This window comes from Durio zibethinus, chromosome 14 (assembly GCF_047325235.1).
Source record: "Durio zibethinus cultivar Kanyao isolate XHJ-2024 chromosome 14, ASM4732523v1, whole genome shotgun sequence".
NCBI lineage: Eukaryota > Viridiplantae > Streptophyta > Magnoliopsida > Malvales > Malvaceae > Durio > Durio zibethinus.
This window is the reverse complement of record NC_143175.1, coordinates 23712307-23727536: the sequence shown is the minus strand read 5'-3', so window position 1 is coordinate 23727536 and position 15230 is coordinate 23712307. Positions and strand designations below refer to the sequence as shown.

The 15230-nt window shown below is 29.9% G+C and overlaps 1 protein-coding gene across 1 annotated transcript; it reads left to right on the top strand.

The window, feature by feature from the left end:
• Positions 1-8706: 8706 nt before the first annotated feature.
• On the top strand, positions 8707-11027 carry LOC111293901 (fructose-bisphosphate aldolase 6, cytosolic-like). Its single transcript, XM_022886954.2, has 3 exons — positions 8707-8807; positions 9541-9768; positions 9856-11027. The coding sequence occupies exons 1-3, from the start codon at positions 8780-8782 to the stop codon at positions 10674-10676; spliced, it is 1077 nt and encodes a 358-aa protein (XP_022742689.2). The 5' UTR covers positions 8707-8779; the 3' UTR covers positions 10677-11027.
• The last annotated feature ends 4203 nt before the right edge of the window (positions 11028-15230 follow it).

The following is a 15230-nucleotide window of genomic DNA, read 5'->3' as shown; positions in this document are numbered from 1 at the left end:
CAATAGTGGTTACATCCTTCCTATAAGCCAGCTGACTGTAATGATGAGATCCCATACAAATTCAGTACCATCTCGCACTCATATTTTGGTTTCTATGCAAACCAGTTTTGGCCAAGGGGTCAATAAGTGATCCTAAAGCTAATTCGTCGGTGGCTGTCTCCACTTTGTATAATGAAACTTTGTATGTTTGGAGGTATTCAGGCAGATGCAGAAGTATTTCGGTTCTGCCAGTGTTGCAGCATGCCACAAAAGTATAGAGGTATTTTTAAATCCCACCAAATGGATCTTGCAAAATCCCTTATGAAAGAATTTATACAGAGTGGTAATAAGCCATTTATGCCATCTTACATTAAGCTAGCAAATATACATCTCAATTTGAGCTTACATAATAAGCTGGAGTCAACCTTCTTAGAGTGAAGTGCCGACCCAATCATACCTAGGAAAAAGGTTCAGTAAAATTTCTTTGCTTCTTAAGTCAGGGAAAGAGAATAACTAAACTCTGCAGCTATTATGGCCAAAAAAATAAGAAAAAGAACTCTGCAGTTACTGGATTGGGATCACCATTGAGAAGAAGTATTATCAGGAAAGAGATTATCTACAATAATTGACTGAACACCAAGTCAAAGTCAAACTGTCATACTGCCATAATTGTAATATATAACTCTGTTTTTTATGCTTATGTACAGAAGGTGTTTCATCCATCAAGAAAAAAATATGCATCAGAAAATAACTAAGATAGATTGAACTAACCTTTGCCTCATTGCAGATAGTAGGTCTTGATGGGAATTCAACCTTGAGTGCTTTGATTGTTGTGACTTCACGTAATATTTGTTCTTGAGTCATTAGAGTGGATTACCAAGTCCATACATATGGAAAGAGAACCCGTTTTGACAGCTACCGAACACTGATATAAAGTAAATCTAGGAAAGAGGTCAAGAAACCTTCTGTATGTTTGCTTTATCATACATGTAAATGTTTGCTGTATCTTATATTGTTGTATCTAGCTTGAGTAGGAAAGAGGTCAAAAAAAAGAAACTTCTGTAGGAAAGATGTCAACAATAACCAGCCCACTATGTCCATTTTAAAGATTTATTTTCTTTCACTAATGCACGGGTTTGACACTGTATTGATGAGATCCCATACAAATTCAGAACTCAAATACTTCTGCATCTCCCTGAATACTTCTGTATGTTTGCTACAGAAGAACACAAATGAAAAAAGAGTTAAAAAAATGGCATACATGCTTTGGACTCAATATGTTTCAAAGACTATTACTGCTTTTTTATAGTTTTAATTTTTGTCTTGAAGTATATTATAAATGAAACTTTGTATAATACATTTCTATTTAATTTACTCATGGCAGGGTGATCACATGCATGCTATGGTATTCAGAAATTTGGTTTCCAAATTCAAACCTCTTTTGAAGGAAGGATCAATTTATTCTATTAGAAATGTGCAAGTTCGTTCTTATACAGGAACATATAAGGTTGTGCGAAAAGATTTCATGTTTACTTTTTCATTATTGACTGTTGTTGAAGAGATCACTTAAGAAGATCATATAATTGGGAAACACAAATTCGAATTTGTTAAGTTCAATGACATTTCAAAACAACCTGGAGATAGAAAATATTTGTTAGGTAATTAAAATTTATTATTTGATATCTTTTATATTTGTTTTAATCATTTATGCATCCTATACAAGGGCATAATAATTTGATATAAGTAAATAAAAATTATATATATATTTTTTCAGATGTTATTGGAAGATTAAAAAGCATAACTCCAGTTAAGTTAATGATCAAGCTTTTGATAAGTCCAGGTAAAAGAAAAGAATAATAGATCTTCAAGATGAAAGGTTTGTTTTTTTAATTTTCAATTTCATTATATTACCAATTTCTTATGTTCATATTAATTATTTATATTACTTTATCCTTTTAAGTTAGATAAGACATTAATATTATTATTTTATTACTGGTAAAACATTAAAGATAACTTTTTGGGTGACATTATTAATTAGATTAATGATAATGTCTTCAACTCAATGCAACGTTCCATAGTGTTAGTTGTTACTTCTAATTCAATCAAAAAATTCAAAGGTACTTTCAAGATTGTTTTAAAATTATTTTATATATTTTTATTAAATCCATAAATATCTATAATTTTTTTTCAATTTTGTATACATTTGCAATTTATTTTCAACGAGTGGAACAAAGATTTACATCAATTTAGATATTTCTAAAGTCTCAATAATTTTACAAATGTCTAATAGCTTATATAATTTTTTTTAAAATTAATGATTTTATGATAAATTAATATTTTTATGATAAATTAATATTTTATTTTACTCTTTCTGGTATTTAGTTTGGCTAAGGAAGATTTTGGTGTAGAACTTTATTGCACATTGCTTAAAAGAATACCTTCAGATGAGGTTTTAATATTTAGAAATAGAAAGCCTTTATCAGAGATTAAAACAATAATCACAAAGCTAATGTACAAGGTAATTTGAGTAACTTTATTTCCTATAGAGTAACATAACTTTAAAAATGATTGATTTTACATGTATATAAATTTTATTGATTATTTTAGAATTGGATATATACAAGAAAAATTTTTTATCAATAGAGTAACTATCATAAAAGTTGATACCACTTTTAGTTGGTATTATATGTTATGTGGGTGTAACAAGAAGCTATCTGAAGTTGATAAGAAATTTCAATATTATTCATGCAATGTTAATATCTCTAATCCAATTCTAAAGTAATTAGTATTTATATTTTTTATACTTGATACATAAAAAAATTATTATTTCATGATGATAATAAAAATATTTTAAATTATTATATTATATTCATAATTATAAAATTTTACATTTTTTATAGGCACTAATTGAATATCGAGGCATATGATAATTATGGAATAACAATGTTCATACTATTCAATACAGAAACTAAAGATTTAATTAATAGAGATATTGACGATCTTTATAAAATATTTGTTAAGATATTGAGTTAAAAATTATTTTATATTATTTAATATTCAAATTAATTGAATTATATATTTATACTTATGATTTAGGAAAATGGAGATTATAAAATCTAAGAAATAATTAAAAATCTCATGGATAAATTTTGTGTGTTCAGGAACCAAGTATAATCTTGAGATAAATAGTATCAAACTTACAGTGAATAAGGTATATGCTTTTTATCATAAGCTTGAATGTCAAAAATTATTGGAAGAGGAATGTATAAGTTTATTATAATTATTATGTTTGTTATAAAGTTATATAGTCAAAATTATAACTCAACTGTTATCAAATTATAGATTACTATTTTATCTCTCTTTTCACCTCCATCTCTGAAATTTATTGGCTCATTAAGTAAAATAATACTTATTCAAAGATAATAAAAAATACTGGAGTATCAATTGCTGTATTTTCACTTCAACAACAACTTATGAAAGAATTTCTCATGAAAAAAATTTATATGCGAGATTGATTTTAAGGATGAAATTTTTAATTTCTTGAAATTAAAAATATTATTGTTTTTTATTTAGAGATTATTTGGATTCAATAAATTGTAGGTTGAGTTTTTTTTGGAACTGATGATAATTGCATAAGTATATTCAATATGTAATTAATTTATTTTATTATATTAAAATATATAAATTTAAATAAAAATGATTATATAAGTTATGAATTGTTCTTAAACTTCATAATTTATATTATCATTTATAAAAATTTATATTTATATAAATTTTATTAATATATGAATATATTTTTGTGCATTACATAGGTTTAAAACTAGTCTTATATTTAAGTTAAGTTCTTTTACTTATTAACAATTAGTTTGGATATTTAGTACAAATGATTGAAAATATTAAGAATGAAATTTTTATTATTCAAATGGTTAAAATTTATAATTATATATTTTTTACTTTATAACTTAACTATTAAATTAAAAAAAAAATTCTTTCTTAATCCCTTATCATCCTTCCTATCAAATAAAACTTAAATGACCAATAAATCAATTTAGGAAGATTTTTAAGTTATGCTTTTATTAAACCCAATCCCATCACATCCTAGATTGGATTGAATCTATGAAAGGATAACAATTGTAACCTTATGTTAGATTAATGGATTTGATGTTATTAAGTCTAAAACAATTAATTTCGATTCGAGTAATTTTATTTTGGAAACATGAAAATTTTCATCACTTTGACGTGTCTAAACAAATATTTGAGTATGTAACTTGGGCATGGTTTCCTTTCCAACTTGCCAATGGCCACAATAATTAATGGCAAGAGACTCGCCCCAATTCGACCACATGCACTGAAAAATGGCATGGTTTTGGTTTTGGGTTCATGGACTTGTTCTAACTTTGTTGTTGTCTCATTGAAAGATTGAAAGCTCAACCATGTGGCCTGTCTGTTTGGGCTTAGCCACAAAGGCCTCGTAAAGAGGCTCATTGTCCCTTTCACTTTGTCTGCTGCATGTGTTGCCACTGCCAACCTTTTTATTTTCTTTTCTCCCACACTTGATATTCGCAGCTATTCCTATTTTGAAGCAAATTCCGACAACAATTTTCCTTCGCGGCTATAGAGTTGGTACTCCCCTATTTTATGTTGATCATTGACTTGGTTCCTTCATTTGCTTCCTTCCTTTGATTAGAAATTGAGAATCTCAATTCAAATATATAATTATAAAAATAAAACAAAACAAAACAAAACAATAGAATAGGTAACACACACAGAATCAAGCTTGCCCCTTGTATATTCATCATTCATATATATATATATATATATATATATATATATGTTTCATTCCACTTATCTTGATAGCTGATGCCATGTGTTTTAGCACACAATTTGTTTTAAACATTTAATTATTAATAAACAGTTTGCTAAAAAATCCATCACCATAAAATGAGAGGCCGCTCTAATTTTAAACCAGTTTTTATCTTAATCTGAGTTGGATCCACGCTTCTGTGTCTGTTGAAGATTGAAGCAAAATAAATAAATAAATAAATAAAACTTTTTGTTCTTTTTTTTTTTCTAAGTATTGATTCAGAGTGAAGTAAGAATATAAGGTGGCATCAGAATTTTGGGCTTATTTTAGAAGTTCTTGTGCTTTGGTAAGGTGGGGAAAAATGAGTATTATAATTAAAATTTCATTTCTTATAACCTAAGATAAAAAAAAAATGTGAGCATAAAAAATTACATGTCAACTGCTTCTGAGATCTTTTCAAGTATTATTTTTAAATGGTATATAATTGGCCTTTCAATGACAATAAATTGCTTTTGGTTTTTTGGCATGAGCAGTGACGTTCTCACGTGTCAACTTGCACACTAGTCATTACTCATTCGGGATTTTTTGTTATTTACAAAAATAAAATCTAACTTTTTGAGTGAAGAGATAAATACCTTTATGATTGAATTATATTTTTTAATAAATAAAATAATTTGTTGCAAATTATTAATGTTCGTTGATTCAAATAGTAAACAGTTCAATTTTTTAAAATAAAATTTTGATTTTAAATTTTATTTATAAAAAAATAAATTTTTTAAAATTTATTTTTTTATAAAATTTAATTCGATTTAATTTTAAATTAATTAAAATTAATAATGATTATTAAATAACAAGAATCTCGTACCAAAAAAAAATTATAATTTGTTGTAAATTTAAGTAGAGGATCGTTTTGATGACTTAAAAGTAATGAGATAGGGAATTGGTACTTGTTTGGTGAGGAGCAGCATTAGGCATTTGACTAAACAAGCATGTAGGCTTACTTCAGCCACAATTATTTAATTTATGTTATATATCAAAGTTTTTTTTTTTTATGAATTAACCGTTTTTACATTATTTTATCGCTTTATGTCAAACATATATAATTAAAAACTAAATGTAACTTTTATATTTAAAGAATAAATATACATCGAATAATTAAGAGACAGTCAGGCAGGGCGCACCTAGATCTGGCGAGAAAGGTTTTGACTTTTGATTTTTTTTTTTAATAAATGGTTATAATTTGAGAACAGATAAAGAAGTTGTAAACGTAGTAATTCAAATTTTAGATCTGTCAAATATTATTGTTAAGAATAATTATATAAATTAATTAAGTTAAATTATAAATTTATTTTTGAATTCTTTGATGATATGGTAAAGTTTATCCTTCAAAAAGAAAAATTTTGAATTTAATTATTATAATATCTAATTTTTTAATTAAAAATATCAATAGGTAAGATATGAATAAGGTAGAATATTTTTTATCTCCATCTTTAAATTTTGATATTATACTCATTATCGAATTTTTATCGAATGAATATTTTAAATTTATTTATATTTTCATCTTTATGGAATTTAATAGATATAAAAAATACTAAAAATAAAATTTTTTTTATTTTTATCTTGTATATTTAGATATTTTTTTATAAATATATATTAATATATATATTTTAATAAAAATATATTAATTTTAATTAATTTAAAATAAAAATTTATATTGTTTAATAAAAATTTATATACTAAATATATAAATATATATAAGATATGAAAGGAATGTTATATTATCTAACTCCATATTCGTATTAAATAAAAATTTAAAATTACATCTTTCTTCATCATCATACTTATAATATAATATATATTATTGTTCGAATAAAAATTAAATTTTTTAATGGATATGAGTAAGGTTAATATTTTTATTTTTATTATCGAATTTAATTACTAATTAGATTTTCTTTCATTATTGTTTATTTAAACTTATTATTTAAAAACTTAAACAATCATCTTACATTAGAGATAAATAAAATATGAATATGTTGCTACTTTTTTTAATAAATAAATATGTTACTACTAATTATTACATCAAGGCTTACAAAAGAAACTACATTAATTAAAAATTTTTAGTTGATATACTTTGCATACGAAATTAATCCTACATGTAACTTTTTTTTTTTTCTATTTCATAGCACCTATCAAGCTTTTAATTATTTAAAAGTTCTTCGGTGCTATCGTTGAAGAAATAATTATTAGCTTGACATTATTTTCTAATCAACCTTTATATGGATAATATGAATTGCAATATATAAAATTTTTATATTTTTTACTTGTCAAAAGAAATATATATATATATATATATATACATTTTATTCTATTATATTACTAATTTATTTGAGCTTATCGTACTTTTTACTATACTATTTTTTGTTAAAAATATGTTATACTTTTGTATGCTATTTTTATTATACTTTTTATAGCACTTTTTTTTTTTTTTAACTTATCAAAAGATAGTTACCTCGTTTGACATAGGAAAAAAAAAAAAAAGAAATGATAAAATAAGATATGGGCTGCTGCCTGCTAAACCCATTAATGTAGATTTTATTTTTCAATTCTTGACTATTTATTTTGTCAAGCTCAAAAATTCAAAGACAAGTTAAAAAAAAGAAAATGCTAATTTTGTTTAGCATAAAAAATGCTAATTGTTTAATTCTTAACTATTTTTTTCATTTTATAAATTTGGTGTGCTTTTATTTTTTATTATGTTGCTAATTAATTATTTTGGTCAAGAATATTGTCAATTAAAATTAGTAAATTTATTTAATTGTTAAGTGAATATATAATAGAAAAGAAAAAAAATAACAAATATGATTATTTGAAAATTCATCAATGAATAATTTCAAAAATTTTTTAAAATTTGTTAGTGATAATTTTCTAAATTTGAAAACTCCACTAAAAATATTGAAAATTTCTCAAATTAAAACTTTTAACAAAACGCAGGGATATGCGCTAGTTTGCATTAACGACTGCTGGTAGTCCAAAAGTTAAACCGTTATAGTCAAATTGAACGATCAAATTCAAAAATTCAAAAAAAAAAAAAAATCAACCAGGAAGAAAATTATTTCTAATTTGAAAATTGATAATTTGATCAAAAGAAAATTTGAAAGCAGTCTGCCAATTCAACCAGAAAGTTCTAGAATTTACTTTCTTTCAAAGCAGAAAGTTCAAGATTGAAAGATCAAATTAAGAATCGTTTGGGAGTAATGCATAAAAGAAAGATAGACATGATTTTTGCTGCTTTAACAATTAACAGTTATTTCAAGGCAAATCTTTCCTTGTGAATCTATATTTTTTAAAAATAATATTTAAACCTAAATATATATTTTTATTTATTTTAAGTTTATTTTTATTAAAAAATAATAAGTAAAAAATATTATTAAAACGAAACTTAAATATTTATATTATCTATTTGATTCGAAATTGTTTGGCAAAATAAAATTCATATTTTAAGAGAATCAAATTGTGTTTTGACACGAGTATGTCATGACAAAGGGTTACTATTAAGGCAGTAAAAGATAGGCAGGTGGCACAAAATCACACCACATAAAAGAGAAAAAACAAAGCCAAAGAGTCCTGAACTGAATGTCCCGGTATTGGTATGTTGTATCAGCCTCTGGTTTTTTGGTTGGTTTTGCTACAATCAATGTTAGGTGGACCAGTATAGAGGCCAATACGAGAGTAGTTGGGGGGTAAAAGAGTAAAAGAAAGGTAAACAAGAAAAACCTCCAACGAATGAGATGAGAAAGAGATCCAACGGTAGTACACGTTGCTTGGGAAAGGGGAGAAAAGAAAAAGCGACGCCCCCACTATCTTACTTTCCATTTTAGTCTCTCTTCTCTTTTAAAAGCCCCCCCTTCTCCTCTCTTTTCTGTACCGTCTCTCTATTTTCTCTCTCTCCAAACAAAAACTCTTTCTTACCTTTCCCTCCTAGCTTTCCTTTCAATCATGTCTTGCTTCATTAGCAAATATGCCGGTAATTCACCTTCCCTTTCTCCTTCTAGTATTTATAATTTTATGTTTATAATCTTTGATCTCTTCACTCGATCTTCTGCTCTCTTTATTTTTTCCGATCTGTTAGATGCTTGATAATTTGACGAGAAAGCTTCGTTAGTTACTGTTTAATTAGTTCAATTGATTGATAGATTTGGTCAGGTTGGTGGGTTTTGCATTTCGATGTTTAGATTTTATCGGATCTTAAAGATCCGATCCATTTTTCTTGCGATCAGATCTTCAGTGGGTATTTGCTAAATTTATTGTTAGGTTCTCTTTAATCGAAAGAAACGTAATAGAATTTTCCCAATTATTGATTCATACTGTTAACTAAAACCCAATCAACTTGTTTTTTTGGCTTAATTCTTATGATATCTGGAAATCTAAATCTTTATGCATACACTAATTATTATTTCCCCAATCCTTTTTACTGTTCAATATTTGGGATATTTATATTTAAGTTGTCATTTTGATTATCAGTCCTTGATGTGCTTTACAAAATCATGATATCATCCAATTCAAGATAAAAAATAGATTGATGAAGTTGATAAAAGTTAATTATCTGCTTGGTTGCATTTCTTCTTGGATCTGAGATTACTGAACCTGATCAATTCACCCTTTGGTTACTTTAGTCTTTCCATAGTTGGATCACTGTTTCTTAACCCTTTAATGGTGAATTGATGGCTTAATTTTTTTTATTGTAAAAAATATTTCAGATGAGCTAGCTAAAAACGCTGCCTACATTGGCACCCCTGGAAAGGGTATCCTTGCTGCTGATGAATCCACCGGCACAATTGGCAAGCGTCTTTCAAGCATTAATGTAGAGAATGTTGAAGAAAACAGGCGTGCTCTCCGTGAGCTTCTCTTCACTACTCCTGGAGCTCTCCAGTACCTTAGTGGTGTCATTCTCTTTGAGGAAACCCTCTACCAAAAAACCGCTTCTGGTATTATTACAAAACACCTGCTCCTTATGTATCTTTTAAGAATATATGGATTGTTGTTAATTTCTGGTACTGATTTTTGATGTGCAGGCAAGCCCTTCGTTGAAGTCTTGAATGAAGGTGGTGTCCTCCCTGGCATCAAGGTCGACAAGGGTACCGTTGAGCTTAATGGAACGAATGGTGAGACTTTCACCCAGGGTCTTGATGGACTTGCCCAGCGTTGCCAGAAGTACTATGAAGCTGGTGCTCGCTTTGCTAAATGGCGTGCTGTGCTCAAGATTGGCCCTAATGAGCCAACTGAACTTGCAATCCAAGAAAATGCCACTGGCCTGGCCATGTATGCTGCCATCTGTCAGCAGTGTGGCCTTGTCCCCATTGTCGAACCTGAAATCCTTGTTGATGGACCACATGACATTAAAAAGTGTGCTGAGGTGACAGAGCGCGTCCTTGCTGCTTGCTACAAGGCTTTAAATGACCACCATGTAATGCTTGAGGGTACTCTGTTGAAGCCTAACATGGTGACCCCAGGTTCTGATTCCCCAAAGGTTGCCCCAGAGGTTATTGCCGAGTACACTCTCCGTGCCTTGCAGCGAACTGTCCCTCCTGCCGTCCCTGCTATTGTATTCTTGTCTGGTGGACAAAGTGAGGAGGAGGCCACCCTTAACCTGAATGCCATGAACAAGCTCCAGACGAAGAAGCCATGGTCACTCTCATTCTCATTTGGACGTGCCCTTCAACAGAGCACTCTCAAGGCCTGGGCTGGAAAGGAGGAGAATCTGAAGAAGGCCCAAGAAGCTTTTATTGTAAGGTGCAAGGCTAACTCCCAGGCCACTCTCGGTACCTATAAAGGTGATGCAAAGCTTGGTGAGGGTGCCGCAGAGAGCCTCCATGTCAAGGACTACAAATACTAAGAATTTAAGCTTGTGGTCTAATGTGTCATGTTTTGCAGAGTTAATTGCGGTATGGAAATTTTATGCTTTTAGGGCTTTTTTTTTTGGGTTTTTGTCGTTTTTATGAAATTTAGGGTTGAAATCAGACAAATAAGCTTGGGAGCCTTTGTGCCCAACGATGCTTTTCTTTTCTTGTTAAACAGGATAAAAAGAATTCAGGATGAAAGCTTGTTAATTTAGTGATTAATGGTTAATTTAATCATTTGATTAACAAGTTTTTTCATCCTTAACCCATTCCCATTTAATCCTTCCAACCAAGCAAATCTATGTCATGAGTTTATTTCAGTGAAACAATATTCTCTGCTTATATCATGAGTTGAAGACTACATTCTTCGCTTCTTTTCTTTTTTTATTTGGTATTTTGCGTTGAAATGCGTTTCTTGATTCATTAAGCCTACTACAAACTTATATTTGAAAACTCTTGATTCATTAAGCCTACTACAAACTTATATTTGAAGACCCCTCGATGGCAGCCTTGAAATGGCCGTTGGGGGGTCTTAGATCGTGAATGAGTAACTGGATTTTTCTGCCATGGTAAGTGAGTGGAGGAAATGCTTCTCTTTCTGATTATTTCTTGGGAAAATATGAGATTGTTGCGGTTTGATCAGAGACCGATGTCGCAATGACCCTTGGCCTGCTATAAGCCAATTTTTTTTCCCCTCTGTATGAACCACGAAGAATGGCTTTGGTTGCCACACTGGATCATGTAGTCCGGGGCTTTGATATCAGTGTCTTGAAGGAACCTAGAAAAAGAAAGGCAGTAAGCGAAGACAGTGTTGCATTATGGGCCTGGTTCAATATTATAATATGCCACAACCTTTAAACAAAGATAGAATGCTACACAGAATTTTGCGGAACAAGGCCTAATACTAGATTGGACGAGAACCCAGCTAGGACATCACTTGAAGCGCCCATTAGATTGAATTGGTACCTGGCTGGCCTGATCATCAATCGCATATTTGGAAACAAAACTTTTCTACGTCATAAGATCCAGAGGCGACGTTTACTTTAATCGTTTCATTCCTCTTAAGGCGTCGATCAAACCATTCTCATTAGGATGCCAGTTTCCCCGGCACTTTTTCTTTTTCTCTTTTTAAGTGAATCGATTGTCCATGAATACAGAACTTGGAGTCCGTTGGAAAAATTAAATTTGGTCTCATGTTTATTTCTTTAATTCATGGTGCGGCTACATTCACTCTTCACTCTCACTGATTTTTTTTTATCTCTCAAAACTCTAGCAGGCCATTACCAATGGATACGTTCTGCTCTTGGATTACCGATATTTTACTTCATTTCACATTGGCATACTCACTTCTTCATTTCAGTAACAAGTTATTGTTCTTATGTTCCATATGACAAGTTCATCAACAATTAGTGTGTGTTTTGTTTACAATATTTTCATGAGAATGTCTATGATATGACCCTTTTCCAACTTCCCCTGGAACCACAACCAAGAGTAAAATGCAGTTTTTATCCTTCCATGGCTAAGGAGTACTGTGAGAACTCACTGGGAAGCCATTGGAGTGTCGACCTCTTTATCATCCAGTTGTAATATGAAGGTTCTTATCAGGGTTTACTCACATCAATGATAATCTATACATTCTTCTTTCAATTTTTATGCACTAAAGAGTAAAATCGACTCCTCAGTCTGTACATTTACAAATATGTAAGTTTAACTAGCTAGATGAATTTGCTACAAGAAAGAAATTAAGAGAGAGGTCAAGAATCAGTCACACGTGAAACTGCTATGCCCTAAAAGGGGCTTTTAGAAGGGAGCTGCTTTTATATGGAAGATAACACTATCTTTTAGATGAACTCAAATAAATTCGATCACGCAAATTATTGGTAGTGTTAGTGTTTCAGATTTCTAGGAGTGTTGGGTTTGCTATTTCTGGCCAGGTGTACAAAACAGGATGAAAAGGTAGAGTTCCCAATTTGGAGTAAAGTTTTTGAGATGGCAGATTTTTCAGTTAAATTCCAGTAACCAGTCACATCAAATGCCATCAACAAAAAGGCTGATTTTGCTTAAATTTCATTTTTTTCACATAATTGTAACGTATAATATCGTTTCCTCTGACTGCTAATGCACTGGAACTGTCTCCATGCCTTGGGACCAGCAAGTTCAGGATTCAGGAACGAGGCAAAAAAAAAACAAAAAAGGAAAATGAAAAAGCTGATAAAAGAAGGCCACTGGTACTTTTCTTGCTGTGATAATGACTGCAATGTCTCTACTTTCTTTGGTCCCTGCTGGGTGGGAAGCTTCTTCACTCTTTCCCAATTACGGCCAGTCCCTGTCTGGAAGAAAAAGAAAGACTAGTTGACGCAAGTGTGGGAGATCGTAATGGAGTATGTACATGAAGATTTATTTCCTACAAAAGTGAGAGCTTCCATGGAAGGCTGCAACAAATCCATCTCTTTCTATTTCATATCCATCCAATTTGTACATCCAAAGTATTGTTTCCAACACTAAAAAGATCATCATGGTCAGTTCTTTTTTCACCTATCTTATCTTTTGCATTTCAAATAAAGCTTCAATATATATATATATCTATATATATATATATATATATATATTCAATGCAAGCTATTGATATATATATATTCAATGCAAGCTATTGACCTGTGCTCATATTGTGGTTTCCCTTTTATGCATTCATGGAGTTGATAGAGAAATATCATTGTAAGGAAACTTAATGGTCACGTGTGAGAGAAGACCAGCAAATATTTCAAATGTCCCTTTTGTACTTCAAATTTCAGGATTCAATTTGGTGGTTCATATAGGCAAAGTGCACAATCTGAATTTGAGTAATAGAGGTTAATATTAATTTTATATATATATATATATATAGTTAACAAAAATAACTTCAATGGTGGTCCAAAATTTTACTAGTAACTTTTTTCACACTCTTCTAAAATGTCTTTCTTTTTCAAATGAAAAAGTGAAGCTTTTACGAGAAATGATAAGAGGATCCCGATTAGTAGCTATAAACACTTACAGGGCAGGCCAGATATATCCACATATGCCCATTGCTTATGACGTTTTTAATTTAATCTCCAGAAACAAACAATCTGATTCCAACATTTAATTATTAATTATAACATCCTTTTCGTTCACCATGCATCAACATTTTCTTTTCCACCTTTTTGCAGCATTGTCAATCTCACGTAAGCTCCAAGAATACAATAATTCATTGGAATTTGATGCCTTTGAAAAAGCCAGCGTTTGTCTAACAAAGAATCTTTTGTGATCACCAAAAGAAAAGAAATATCTTTAATCTAACAATTATGCTGTTAAGTAGAAATGGTGGTTATGAAAAATTTTCATCCCTCTTACTTCCCATTCTTTCTATAAATTATTTGCCTCTTTTAAAACTAGGATTCTTTTAATTCTACTATATTGTTGTTTTCAGTTAAATTTGATTATTTCCCTCTTATTCCTTTGCTGTTAATATAGCCAAAAAGTTTCAAACAGACAAAAAAGGAGGCTGCACACTGACTATAATTTTCAATCAAGGTACTTTGCAAGATGAAAATTTCTTGTTGCATTGAATGTTAAAAACTTTTTTTTTTTTGTTGAAAAGAATTAACTTTGCTCGATCTCTAGCTATCATTAATAAGTAATCAGCCGACATTGTTGTGAAGGGCAACAGGCCGTGTATCAAGGGAGCTCAATTTTATCTGCAATTCCCTACCTGAATTTCCAAGTTCACTACACAAACTTACCTCTGACATTTACTCACAATACCAAACTCTTTGCCTGTGAAGAAATATCGATCTTGGTGTAAAGAATGACAGATTATTTCATTCAATACCATTGGTTAATTACTGTAGTTAAAATGTTTTTGTCATGATCTAATGACAAAAACTTGAAATAGAACGTCCTTCAATGGACAACCCTTCAGAGATTTACTACTAAAAAGCCTATCACGTGAGATATATATATATATATATATATATATATCCATATATATATATATCCTTGGAGCATCCCACTTAAAAGCCACTAGCAGTCATTAACCTACTTCTTTGGTACAAATTTGATACAAGACACTGCAAACACATTCTGAAAGATTTGTTTCTGGTTTATAATCTGATCTAAGTCACTGTTTCCTTAACCTATGCACAGTACTGCAGAGAAATTGTACATGCACACGTGGGGGCAAATGCTTTCAGTCATGCACATATTGCATACAAAGACAAAATATTTTCACCAGATATTAATACTAAACAACAAATGATCAGTAGATAAGAAAAGAAAGTACGTAACTGATGAACTAACATAATCAAATTTCCATGAATAGTAGGAAAGATTTTCAGAAATGTTAAGATGAAGAATTCTGTGTTAGAGCAACATTTGAACCTTTTTTTTTTCTCTCCCTAGAAAGATATTAACCCATTAATCCATTTTTATTGTTATTAATCTTAAATGTGTACTTGCTAAGAACCACATAAACCACAATTTGCTATACATAAATTCTCATGATCAGTCAGCTCCTTGCTTATACACTGTAAATC